Genomic DNA, 14,028 nt, shown 5'->3' with positions numbered 1-14,028 from the left:
GTCCTTGTTTTTTTAAATTTGAGACAAGGTCTTGCTTAGTCTTTAAATTTCCCAGGCTGAGCTCCAACTTAAAATCCTCCTGCCTTAGCCTCCCACATAGCGGGCATAACAAGCATCTGCCACTGAAAAGGCTTTGGGTAGGGCTCAGCACAAGAGTTTGGCCTCTTTTTCCCCACACAGAGCCACCATGAAAAAGTCCTCTACAAATACATGTTTAAAATGTCTGCAGAGGTCTTCATGAGGTACCCTTGGTGAGAATGTTCTGCTTTCAAGGCCCTGGCTTCATTCATGGGTGAATGAGTGGACTAGCTCTGACGATATTCACCTACCAGAAGTTAGGAGATCAGTCACGTTTTCCTCACTGTTGGGATAGGAATGTGGAGCTGCGTTATCCCTGGAAAGGGCTGAGGTTGAGCCCTGGAGAAGAAATACTCCAGATTTGGAGTAGAGATGTAGGAGATCTAGCTTCTCCAGAGAACAGGCATGCTGAGGCTTCAGAGGTGTCCAAAACTGGCCAAGCAGGAGCTGTGACAGCGCAGCAGAGGAACAACAAATTTGCTTCTAATAGCTAGCTAGTGGCAAATCACTTCACCTCTGCCATGCCCAAGCATGACATGAGGTACCAGTGTGGGCAAGTAAACTGACATAACTTTCTGCACTTGAAGAGCATATAATCCAGTCGGGACAAAAAATAGATAAACCTATAAATGCATGGAAAGTTACAAAATTCTGTGGGGAATGACTAGAAAGCAAGGCGAGGAGGAAGACTTCTCCTGGGCTAGTCAAGGAAGGCTCCTCTGAGGAGGTGATGTTTAAGCTGAGCACTGAATGACACAAAAGCATAAGATACAGAATGAACTAGAAGAACGTTCCTTACAAGCCTGGAATGGTAGCACATATCTGTAATCCCAGCACTTGGAAAGCTGAGACAGAAGGATTGCCACCAGTTTAAGGCCAGCCTGGGCTACATAGTGAGAACCTGTCTTAAATAAATAAATAAATTACATAAATAAATAAATGTTTTAAAAGACCCAGCTGTGTGATGTAGGACAATTTTCTGAACCTCAGTGCCTTCTTCAGTAAAATGACTTTACCTGTTAGAGCCTCCTTTCTGGGTGGTTCTGAGGCTTGATTGAATTAATAGAGTCAAAAGCCACAAGAGGGCCCATAATTTAGTGGAAATTCAGTATGTGTTAGCTGGTGCATCAAAGCTGTCACTGTTGTAAGTGTAAGATGTATGACCATGGACAAGTGCATTTCCTTTCCTGAATCTCATTTTCCACATTGGAGTATGATAGTCCCTATGCTCTAGGTTTAAATGCATATATATTATCTCTACACAATAGGAGCTGGCTGAAGGGCAGCCACTTGTCTGCGTTCAAGGCCTGGCATCAGTCAGGTCCTGGACACCATCAGTGTGAGGTGCTTCCTGTCTCCAGAGCTTTCTCATACAGTCTTGTTTAGACCTTCAGCAGCTTCTGAAGGAGCACCCAAGAGTTTGTTGATAGTCTGGCTTCATGGTCTAGAAACCAAATGGGTTTTCAAGCTCTTCGTAAATTCTTATTTACAAAATGAGCAGAGGTAAGGTAGGGTGGAGTGCTCCAGACTCCCCTTCACAGCTCCTTTCAAATTCAGAATCTTTCTAAAGTCTGATACTTTCATTTTTTAGGTAAACAAGCTGTAGGCTAAAGCCACATAGCAAGTGAAAATTTAGATGTGTGCTCTGACACCAGGGTTATCCTCAATCCCAAATGGCCTCCATAAAAAATTCTCTTGGTTTGAGATCCCTTTTCTTCTTGAGCCCAAAATAGCTGAGCACAGGAGGCTCCTTGGCCACTTCCCTACCCTTTTTCCTGAGGTTTAATTAATGGCTGAGTGGCTGAAAGGGGCACTAGATTAGGAATTCAACCACAGGGTTCCTGCCTCAGGGTACTTCCTTAAAAAAGAATTTACATTCCCTGTAAAGTAGACAGAAATGGGGACTGGGGATTTAGCTCAGCAGCATACTGCCTTGCAAATGTACGGTCATGAGTTCGATCCCTGGTACCAGTAAAAATGAAAAAGACAAAAAAAAAAAAAAGTAGACAGAAATGCCTGTGGATCTCTGTCTTACTTTCTTATCACAGAAATATAATAATGAACACCCACAATTTAAAAGAGCAAAGATTTATCTTGGCTCACAGTTTGTAGAGGTTTCAGTCTATGGTCAGCTCTTTTCAAGGCAGAGTAGCACGGCAGGAGGGTGGCTTACATATGACAATGGGAAGAAAGGGAGGAGATGGGCCCTTCCAGGCTATACCAGGGTGACTCACCTTCAAACAGGCATCACCACTGAACCTCACATTTCACTATAAACTCATCAGTGGACTATCCCAGGGATGGACATCATACTTCCATGATGTAATCACCTGCCAAAAGCACTACCTGTATGAGGCTTTGGGGGACATGCAATTATACACCATGATAATCTCCCTGCGGGATATTATTTGCTATCAAGCCAAAGACCAGAGGATATGACATGAGCTGCAGAGAAAAAGGCAAAGAAACTGCAGAGAGAAGGTTGGGGCTTGCAGGAAAGGATGGGGTGCGATGGGGGCAGCTGGAAAGGGGGGCCTAGAGGAGTATTAGCTGGGTTTTGTTGTAAATCATGAAGAAGAGAAAGCAGTTTTACTTGGTAAAATGAATTGAGGGCTAGCCACAGTAGCATGATGCTGAACCAGGAGGATCACTTGAGCCCAGAAGTTCAAGAACAACCTGAGCAATGTAGCAAGAAAAACAAACAAAAGTAAGTTGAAATTGGACATGGGGCAAGTTCTAGAGTGACTGCAGTTCTCCGTACAAAGGCTTCTCTGCAGAGTGCGGCGACCTTGGGCAAAGTGCTGAGGGTTTTTCTGATCCTGGGCCTCTGGGGACTGTGATGTGTAGCAAAAGGAGCCCTGGACTTCCCTGCCTCATCACATGCTCAGTGGCTTCAAGATGGTTTCATCTTCCGTTTAGGTCTCATTTCTCCCATCTAGAAAATGCGCTGCTGGAGCTGCTTGATCTCTGAGGTCTAGCTTTCTTCCTTAGGGCTTTCACCAGGCTTTCCTCCCGGAGAACCAGCGTGACACGCGGCCCTTTATACTGGTAAGCCTGGGAGCTGAGTTGATACAGATAAGGAGAGAAAAATTTCTTGAATTGATTGATGACGAGACAAGAAAAAAGTTGACAGTGATGGATGTTGAATACCCCAGGTCAGTACTGTACAAATTTTACCTGTTATTTTTGTGAAGGAAAGAAAAAAGAAAGGAGTCCATTTTATTGTTATACTTGTTTCCTACCCATGCTGAGCTTAGCTTAGTCTTTTTGACAATTTTAGCATTATGTTTCTCTTTTCTTTCTTTCTTTCTCTCTTTTTTTTTTTTTTTTTTTTTTTGACACTAGGTGTCTCACTATGCAGTGTAAACTGGCCTTGTGCTCACTTTGTATCCCAGGCTGGTCTTGAACTTTCTGCCTCAGTATCCTGAGTGCTGGGATTACAGGCGTGCATCACCCACACTCGGCAGCATTATGTTTTAAGGGCTCTAAAACTATCCCTACTGAAGCAGTGATTCACCCATAAATTCATCTTTGGAAAGCCAAAATATGGGGAAAGCTACATTCATTAAACTGTTCCTGGCAGTCCTATTCATAGTACAGAGGAACTCAATAGCCACCACCCATATATGTCAATAAAGGCATAGTACAGAGGAACTCAATAGCCACCACCCATATATGTCAATAAAGGCATAGTTTAGAAAATTGTGGTGCATTCCCTCGCTAGAACATAACTGTTTTATTAAAAGATGATAAGTTTGTAACTGGAAGGTAAAATGGATAAAATAGAGATACTTGAAAAGGACAGTACCATGACGTGCCTTCGCAGTACATGTAAATGTACTCACTTGATTTTGCCGGTGGGGGTAGGAAGCAAGTGATTCCAGTAGTAAAGAATCAGGAGATGTGGAGCCAGACAGATTTGTAGATTCTTTCAGCCATGTCCAATAAGCGTGTGAAAGAATTTAGTATGAGAGCTATGATCTTGGACACGTTATTTCCCCTTCCCTAGGCTTCAGAGTTCAGTCAGCAAAACAAGAAAAATTGACTAGATCAGTGCTTCTCGAAGTATAGATCATACTCTATAGCAGGATTGTAAGATGATTTTAGGTGGTACGTGAGTTGACTTACTGCTTGAGGTAGCTAACGTGCATATTTGAATAAAAGAGACTGAGTAGATTTAAGAAAAATCATAAGCATTTTAAAGAACAAATCTTATGTAGATATCTCCAACCAAGTGAAGATTCACTGGCAGTGGCTTCTGGTTGCAAGGTGTCATATTTTTGTGTGTTCTGTGCATTTCCAGGATTGAAAATGGCTATTCAAGCTGACTTGATAAAGACATTGAGGATGGCCACTGTCTCCTCTCTTGTGCGGTAGCCCACCCTCCTGCTGTAGCTTGTGCTTCTTTTCCTACTTTTACTTGGCCTGAAGTATTATTCTGCAGAGCCTGTTTCTTTTCCTTTGCTATCTTAAAAAAAAAAAAATGAAAGAAAAGAAAATGAAACTGCGGAGCTTCAGCCCTTTCAGGATGCTTGGCCCTGGATGGTGTCATTGTTTATGGAATTGAAATTCCAAAAAGGCTCCCAGAGACTGAGCACACAGATGTTTGTGCGCTCAGCGCCTGCACAGCCCGGTCAGCACTTTGCCGCAGTCATTCATAATGTTGACAGCAGGAATTCTGTCTTCTTCAGTGATCGTCTCACTTACAGTTTTGTGGACTGCTGAAATAAGCAAGAGACATGTTAAGTACTAGATCAAAGTCAGATTCTGTTATTTACTGTGTAAAAAGTTGAGAATTAATGGAACTCATTAAGTGAAGGCTATCCTGTAGCATGCTGGGAAATATTTGGTAACCAGCTCTCTCCAAGAAGTGAGAGGAACCCGTGACTAGCAAGTTTTGCTGATTTCTGTACCGTAAATATGCCCACCATGACCAATTTCAAGCTACCTCCTGATGTCATTCAACAAAGAGTTGAGGAGAGATGTACACAGGTAGACTCCTAGGTACACACCTAAGAGAGCTGGCTTTGGCATGGTGCTGAAACGGAGAGGACTGGCTTGTAGCTCATTCTGACCTTTAGGAACTTTTACATAGGTTAATTTGTTTGGATCACAGTTGACTTTGTCTTAGTCAAAATAGCCAGGTGGAAGAACATTCTGGACTGTTAGAGATCTACTAGGCATAGGCAAATCAGTGGGGTTTATTATGCCCTTCACATGCTGTACTATCACAAGGAAAATGAGCCCATCCCACAGCTCCACCCTGTGCCATGACCAGGGCACCATAACCAGCCCAAGGCAGCCACCAACCTGCTGTTTGTCTTCATAGATTTTCCTATTCTAGACATTTTGTAGAAATGGACTCTTACAATATGTGTGTACTATACTTTACCACTTTATCAGCTGATATCTGGATTATTTCTACTTTTTTGGCTTTTATGAAATTTAGGAATAAATGAGTAGCTCATAGGGTGAACTATGTTTAACGTTTTGAGGAACTGTTCAGTGACCATTTACAAAACGGCTGTCCTGGTTCACATACTCGCTGGCAATGTATTGGAACCCTCATTTTAATTTCTGCAGATCTTCATCAGTATTCATTGTCAGTCAGTCCTACTGGGTGTAAATGGTATATTGTGGCTTTGATTTATATTTTCCTTATGGCCAGTGATCATATATGTACATTTTTCAGTTACCACATTATAATATATAAAAAGAAATAGGTGAAATCAATTTCAATACATTTTAATGGATTTAAAGTATTATTATTGTAGTATATTATATTTTATCAACATAAAATTTATGAGATACTTTCCATTCTTTAGTTCTAAGTCTACAGAATTTAAAGTGTATTTCACACCTACAGCACATCTCTAGTTCAGACTGGCCATACTGCAGGTGTGCAGTAGCCGTATGTGGCTCGTGGTCACGGCCACAGGACAGCACAAGCCTAAGGGAAGAGGTTTGCAGAGAAGCAGAGAAGACAAGGAGAGGAGCTGGGAACCAGCAGACACCAGGGATGGGCCCAGTGTGCTTAGGGATAGGAGCAGGGCTGCAGGGGCAGGAGCCAGGGAAGAGCTGCAATAACACTCTGGCTTCTATGCCTGCCCTTCAGCGATGAAGAAATATGCCAGAGGTTCCTTAAGGAGAACAGCTGGAATATCTTTCGGAAGGACCTGGTACGGCTATTGGTAGAACCTCGCCGAAAGCCCCCATTACTCCCAATCCAGCCACAGAAAAAAGGAATCTACAACCCGAAATCTTTGGTCCTGGACCTGTACGGCATCAACAAGAAGATTAAACCACGTTATCCCATTTTTATGGCACCTCAGAAACACCTCCCCCCACTTAGGGTTGTCCAAGCCATCTCAGCACCCCGGCACAAAATCCAGTAACTACTGCATCAGTGTCAGAATGTGGGGGTCCTTCTTTAGAACCAATAAAGGATATTAGATTGGCTACCATGTTTTCTGAATGAACAAAATGGGAGCTGTGGGGCTTGGAGAGTGGGGCTGCTAGAGAGCTGAGCTGGTGGTCCAGAAAGGTGTTTGGGAGCAGAACACATTCTTTCCTGGCACTTGTGGGCTGGGCTGAGAAAACAGGTGGTCAAGGAAGTTGGTGTGAGTGAACTTATTCCGGAGGGTCTTAGGCAGGGAGGGTCTTACCTCCTTACACAGGAGGTAAATGTAGGGTTGTAAACACAAATACCATCCAAGATCAGGCAGGTCATCTAAAGGAGAGTATTGGCAGAGCTGAGAGGCAGCAGAGCATGGTAAGTATGCTGGGACCAGATGTCATCATTCCTTGTCCCAATAGAGCTCCTGATCCTTTGTCCCAGTGGATGCCATGCTGGAAACTAATGCAGGAGTGCTGTTATGGTCTGTCGATTCTTCGAACATCAGGAAATTGTGCTCACTTGGCAACACATATACTAAAATTGAAAAGATAAAGAAGGTCAAGAAATCCAGTATTTCACATGGGTCCTATAATCCCAGCACTCAGAAGGCAGAGACAGGAGGATTGCTGTGAGTTTGAAGCCAGCCTACATTACATAGTGAGACCTTGTCTCAAAAAAATAAATAATAAATAAATAAAATGAAAAATAAAAATGGGTGACTAATTCATATTTATTTATATTTGAATAGTGTCTGGCTGAGCTTCTTAGACTGACAGATATGACTGTAGGGGAGGGACATATAAGAACCATCAGAGAGACAGTGCAAAGCATGACAGAAGGCATCCTGGTCAAGGATGAGGAGCAAGCAGGCTGTGACAGTATAGGCAGGCTAGAGATGTGACAGTGGGGATAGAATTGAAGAGGGCTCTTCAGTCCCTCTGGAGACCCATCTGTCACTGAGCTAGGGCTAGAATTCAGGGTTCCTGTCTCCTTCCAGCCTCAGAACCACAGATCAAGTCCCAAGTCACTTCCTTCATAGGTTATCTTGTGAGCACTGAGGGGCCTGGCAGAGACCATGGCAGAACAGAAGCCTTCCTCTGAGCCCTGCATGGCCAGGGCTGCTCACCGCACCCCCCCCCCCCAGCATTGAATGGCCTGAGGAACACCTGAGCATCTGACGTGGGAATCAGGAACCCGAAGACCACGCTTTGTTTCTCTTCTCTGGGCCTCTTTATGTGTATTGAGTTCTTTGTCAGAACCTCCATTTCCCTGATGGTAAAATGAACAAGTTGGACAAGATCAATGGCTTTCGTAAATGAAAGGTGAGTATAGTTTGAAAAGCATGATCAGCATTAAAATTTTGCTGTTTCTGTGTTGTACACATATATGCACACACACATAATATGAAATTTTTTAGAAGGGTCCAGCTATAAGAGGGTAAGGAGGCTATGGATTTCAGACCTTGGCTTCGCAGGTGGCTCCAGAGAGTTGAGTAAGATACAGCAGTTGTGCAAAGGCCAAATTGACAAGGACAGTGTCCTTATTTTGGGACCAGGAAAGTTAAGGTGCTCGACTGTATTTAGGGGTCTCTTTCTCTTTGCCTTTAGCACTTAGGCTCCAAAATGACTATGTGGAACTCTTATTCATTCATTTGAAGCTTATTTATTGAGCATTGCTATGTAGCAGATTCAGAAAAAAACACAGTCTCTTTTTGCTTTCTAGGCCAGTGTTCAGCAAACTGTAAGAAGCCAAAGATAAATATTTCAGCTTTTGTGGGTATTCTAGTCTCTGTTGCAGTTACTCAGCTCTGCATCATGAAAGCAGCTGTAGAAAAGTATGCAAATAATTGGGTGTGACTGTTTTCCAAAACTTTAAAAAAAAAAACAGGTGGCAGGTTAGAACCTGTGAAAGTTCTTGTGCAGACATTATGTGGCCAGGGGCAGGGAGAAGACCTAACATATACCAAGCACATGTGACAGTCACCTTGCTAAGCATCTGACTAGTAGGGCTGGTGATCTGCTGGTTCTTACTAACTCTTCCAATGGTGGTTGAGAATTGAGAGAGGTTATGTGTGTATAACAAGATGAAAGATTTTGTTTACCACCATCTAGGTCAGACTTTATTGAAAGTAAGAAAAGAAGCTTCCTGAATAAGTGGCAGAACGTGTTTTCTGTGCGTGTAATGGGTGAGGAAATGGATTTGAAGAGTGCTCTCGGATGAGGGGAGTAGGGAGAGATCATTGGGTGGTCCGAAGGAGCAGAGTATAAGAGGAACAAGGCGTTTTCTGCAGACTCAGCAGCAGAAGTATTTGAGAGGGAAGGAGTCTGTAAAGGTCTTGAGAGTTGCTCTGTACCTGAGAATGTGTGGCATTTGAATGGGTCTTAATTACAGTATGATGGAACACTGTTGTAGTCCTAGTGCACAGGAAGTGCTTCGTATACATTAGAGATTATTAGTATCTTTCTGACCAGAATTCATTTGACCATCCGGCTATCTTTTTCCCCATCACAGGAACTACAGTCAGTGATGAAGGCCTTCATAGATTAGAGGCAGAAGGAGAGCCTGGCTATGTCTTTAATAAAGTGTGTAATGGTGACACTAAGGGACAGGCTGGCAGGGGGAGAGCCAGGGGTCACACCACCATTGACAGATAACCATGGAGGAGGGTGTTGCTTAAAAAATTGATGGGGTCATATAGGGAGAGAACAGCTATAGCTGTTTGTTAGTGTGGGAGCAGCTCTGAGCTTTTAGGCTGTAGATTTAAGGCTGAGCAATGTTTCTTCATCTCCCTATTTTGGGTTAGATCTAAAATATCTCCCCAAATTCTCTTGTATTCAGAAGTGGGGATTTTAAAAGATGATTCGGTCATGAAGCACTAGACTCATCAGTGGTTTAGTCTGTTGATGAGTTTATGGCTGAATATGCTATCAGAGTGCGGCCTCATTGAAAGGAACTCACTGGGGGAATAATCTAGAAGGGTGTTTTCTTGTCCCTGGCTCCTTTATTCTCCATTCTTGGGTGCCATGGGTTAAACAGTTTTCCTCTAACCTGCCCCTTCCAAAGTGATGCTTCTGCTTTGCAGTAGACCAACCCTGGGCTGAGTCCTCTGAAGCATGAGCTAAGTCAAACCTTCTAAGTTGTGGATGTCCTGTATTGTGTCCAGCAACAGGAAAACTCAATATAGAAAACTGGTACCAGAGAAGTGGAATCACTACTGTGATGATACCTGGCCATGAGGTGTAGAAAACTCTGGAACTAGTTTCTGGGAAGAGATTAGGAAAGTTCAGAGATGTAGAGAAGCCTTAAAATGTTGTAAGGAGGCCTGTGGCACTGGTGCTAATCCTGACCCTATTTCCTCATCATCAGCAAACCTGAAGACCTAAAACTCTCCCATGCCCGGGACCAGTAGTCCACATCTGGCTAGACATGAAGGTACTGGCGTTAATGTCTGTCCTGATGGAGTTTGATCATGCTTTGAGGATATAACAACATAATAGGTCAGGACAGAACAATTTAAGCAACATAGTGTTTCACCATTAGATAACCCGACATAACAGTAGCTACCATAGTGTGTCTTTCCTTGAAATATTTGAGTATAACTTCGTATATTATAGCATCAAACACAACATGACAGTGTAAAACCATTCAAGAGAATGAAAGTATTACAGGGCATTTAGAACCAACTAACAGAAAACGAACAATGGTTTCTATATTATCTTCTTGTCTATAAAAAAATTTGTTTATACTATCACATATAATAAAATCCAATAAGATACAACATGATAAACTGATGGAGACAGAAAAACAAAAGCTTCATGGGACTTCAAAATAAGGTGATACTATATCAGCACTAGCTATTATATTGTCTTGTTTTCTTTAAAATAACTGTTCATATCATCACAGACAAAAAAATCAACCCAGAATAAAACCATTCCAATTAATGAATGAAAACATTATAAGGCTTCAAAGCAATATAATGGGGAATCATGCTTACCACATACTTTTATATATTAATACCATTTCTTACACTAGGAAAACTATTCAGTATTTATACATGTGACTTTGATTTATTTCATTTATGAGTATGGTCTCAAGCTGCGCCCACTTATTTATAAATATCTCAATGTGGTCATTCTTTATAGCTGAGTAGTACTCCATTGTATAAAAATACCACAACTTTATCCATTCCTCAGTTGATGAACACTTAGGTTGTTTCCAAGATCTGGCGATTACAAATTGTGCTGCTATAAACATGGGTGCACATATATCACTGTGATATGATGTTTTCAGTTCTTTTGGGAATATGCCTAGAAGTGGAATAGCTGGAACAAATGGGACTTCCAATCCCAGCTTTTTGAGAAATCTCCAGACTGACCTCCACAATGGTTGCACCAGTCTATACTCCCACCAGTAGTGCAGGAGAGTTCCTTTTTTCCCACAGTCTCTCCAGCATTTGTTGTTGGTAGTTTTCTTGATCCTGGCCATTCTTTCAGGAGTGAGATGGAATCTCAGTGTGGTTTTAATTTGCATTTCTCTAATGAGTAATGATGATGAACATTTTTTTCATGTATTTATTTGCCATTTGTATTTCTTCATCTGAGAATTGTATATTCATCTCAGATGCCCATTTTTGGATTGGATCTTTGAATTTTGGTTGTCTGATTTTTAAAAATTCTTTATATGTTTTAGATAGAAGTCCTCTGTCTGAGGGACAGTTTACTAAGATTTTTTCCCAGTTAGTGGATTTTCTTTTCACTATGCTGGAGATTTTTTTTGACATGCAGAAACTTTTTAATAAGAGGCAATCTCAGTTTCTTTCTAATGAATTGACCATTTCACTTTCTGAAACAGCCAACAGACCATAGAAAGAGATCTCTTTAGGCTCCTGCTTGAAACCAACATCATCAGGAAGCTGCCAGCCTTAATTCAGGGCCAGGATGAATCAGGTTTTATTTGGAAGAGTTTAGTCAGAAGGAGTAAATATGACACCCTTTGGCATAAGTATCAGTCACAGATTGTTTTTCATGCCTCACATGTTCTCACTATAGACTCAGGCATAGATATGAGAGTTCAGGAAGCCCCAGTTATCTTCTGTATATACAACCTAGGTTCAGATATGCAGTGCCCATAAAGGTGAAGCACTCTGCAGAGGTGTGTTTCATTACTATAATTAAATTCCTGAAACTGGGTAATTTGTAAAGAAAGAAATTAGCTCCATTTCAGAAGCTGAAGGTCCAGAGAGTATGGTGCCAGAACTGGTGATGTGTGATGTGATACATGGCATTATAATGGTGGGCATGTATATGAGGAGAGGTCAGATGGTGAAAGAGGATACCAGAGAGAGACAGGGTCAGGCTTTCTCTTTTATTATAATGCCTTGTTTTTACTCTTACTTTGTCTGAAAAACTAGCTCAGGGTTCTATGAGAACTGCTTTAATTCCTTGAGGACAGTGCCCACCCCACCTCTGCAGTGGTTCAAGGACCTTACTTAATGTTTCCACTACTTTTTTTTGTATCTTTTTGAGACAGAGTCTCACTACACAGTTCAGACTGGACTTAAGCTCACTTTGTAGCCCAGGCTGGTCTCCAACTCACAGCGGTCTCCTTGCCTCAGCTTCCCAAGTGCTGGCATTACAGGCATGGGCCACCGTGCCCAGCTCTACTACCTCTTAACATAAGCACACGGGGACCAAGCTAACGCATGAACCATTGAGGGGCATTCTCAAGTCACATTCAAAACACAGCAAAAGGCTATCACTGATCCTGAATACTTCCTGGCAACTGACTAGGTGGTGGTACCATATTTGAAAATGGGGAGCCTGAGGCCCAGAGACAAAGGTTCTCTCTAGGGTCACTCGGCTCAGGTGGGTGTTTTGGGGAAATCCTTGTGCTGTTGCTGTGCTCTCTTTGTTGTGTGTGCATTTGCAGTATGTGCACTGTTACACCACTGTTACTCATCTATCGCAAATGAGCCACCTATTTTCAAAGAAGAAATTCTGTGCGCACAACCCTGAAACTGCAGAGAGAATACAGTTGCCCTCTGGAATGATTTTTCCATATGTAAATAGGTACAGTCATAGTTGGAAAGGCCTTCCTGGACCACTCAAGCCAAAAATACAGCTTCTGGCACTAAAAGCTTCTACTGTTTGGGGAAAATGAAAAAAACATTTGAAAAATAAATAGTAGATACTGCCAGCATTTATTACAGGAAGTGTTTAAGAGGGGTTGGAAGCAAACATTTTAAAAAGCCTTTATTCCTTTTATAGAACTCATAGGAAAATCTTACCTTCCAGTTATGGGAAATCTAAGGGGCGAAATAGGTCCCTCCACAACTCTTGAGGACTCTGTCACAGGGAACATGTTTAGGATAATGCACCGCAGTGCCACTTTGCTATGGTGCCTTTTGGGAGTTAACGCTTAACAAGGAGAAGCCCAGTTGCAGAATTTGTCACCACTGATTCAGAGCTGCGGTTTCTAGGTAGCTGAGAAGAGGCATCAGTGCTGAAACAAAGGTTATTCCTGACTTGTGCAGGGCTGCGGGTTTCAGGGACAGACACCAGTGAGAGCAAGAGGCAGGAAAAGGAGGGGTCAGATATGAGCACTGTGACCTCCATCCAGGCTCCTTCCCCTCCTGGAGCTTCGTTACAACCTCTGTAAAACTGGAGGCATCTGACAAGTGTCTTCCCCTCAGCTTAGGGGCTCCGGGGGCTTTGACCCTCTCTTTTGATCTGCCCCTACCTATTCCCTGCTTTCAAAGTCTCCTCATCAACAGAAAAGCAGGATCGAAGAGAAAACGGATTGAAAACTTTGGTGTGTGTCAAATGAACTGTGGTTAAGAGGATAATATTGTATTTCCTGAGGTTGATAATTGTACTATGTTCTGTAAGATTATCTTGGAAACACAGTGCAGTACTTGGTGGCTAAGCAAGATGATTTCTTCAATTTATTTTGAAGTTATTTAGAAAAATATACAATGTATTTAGGGAGAAAAAATATAATCAAATAACCATTGGTGACTCTAGGTCGGGGTTTTTCGGGGATTATTTGAACCATTCTTGCAATTTATAAACTTTTATTTTTTAAGGCAAAGTTTCACTATGTAGGTCAGGCTGGCCTTGAACTCACTTAGTAGCCCAGGCTAGCCTCAAACTCACAGCGATCCTTCTACCTCAGCTTCCTAAGTGCTGGGGTTACAGGCATGTACCACCACGCCTGGCCCTAAAAGCATTATTTTGAATTGTAGTAAAATATAAAATTTACCACCTTAACTATTTTTAAAGTTGTGGAACCATCACCACTATCCATCTCCAAAATGCTTTTCACCTTGTAAAACTGAAACTGTGCAACTGGACACTAACCCTTCATTCCCTGCTTCTCGCAGCCCTGGCCACTGCTCTTCTACTTTGCATCTCTGTGAACTTGACCACCGTGTACTTCAGATGAGTGACCCATACCATAGTTGCATTTTGTGACTGGTATATTTCACTTAGCATGATGTCCTCAAAATTCATCCTTGTAGCATGTTTCATAATTTCCTTACTTTTAACACTGAG

The 14,028-nt window shown here is 42.2% G+C and overlaps 1 protein-coding gene and 1 pseudogene across 2 annotated transcripts in view; one reads left to right on the top strand and one right to left on the bottom strand.

The window, feature by feature from the left end:
* Window positions 1-6,531, top strand: part of Cnbd2 (cyclic nucleotide binding domain containing 2) — a 73,552-nt gene extending 67,021 nt beyond the window's left edge. The window contains exons 12-13 of one of the 2 annotated variants that reach the window (XM_063248437.1): window positions 3,070-3,233; window positions 6,194-6,531. In XM_063248437.1, the coding sequence (XP_063104507.1) occupies window positions 3,070-3,233; window positions 6,194-6,473 (444 nt within the window). In that variant the 3' untranslated portion in view covers window positions 6,474-6,531. The remainder of the gene's footprint in view (window positions 1-3,069; window positions 3,234-6,193) is intronic. The other variant, XM_063248438.1, reaches the window with a different exon arrangement.
* A 4,750-nt stretch (window positions 6,532-11,281) lies between these two features.
* LOC111756213 (small nucleolar RNA SNORA2/SNORA34 family) lies at window positions 11,282-11,411 on the bottom strand (annotated as a pseudogene).
* Window positions 11,412-14,028: the final 2,617 nt, after the last annotated feature.

Source organism: Cavia porcellus, unplaced genomic scaffold, assembly GCF_034190915.1.
Source record: "Cavia porcellus strain 051 isolate PalLab524CR breed Dunkin Hartley unplaced genomic scaffold, mCavPor4.1 scaffold_5, whole genome shotgun sequence".
Lineage (NCBI taxonomy): Eukaryota > Metazoa > Chordata > Mammalia > Rodentia > Caviidae > Cavia > Cavia porcellus.
Note: the sequence above shows the minus strand (reverse complement) of the source record. Positions and strands in the feature narration are given on the sequence as shown.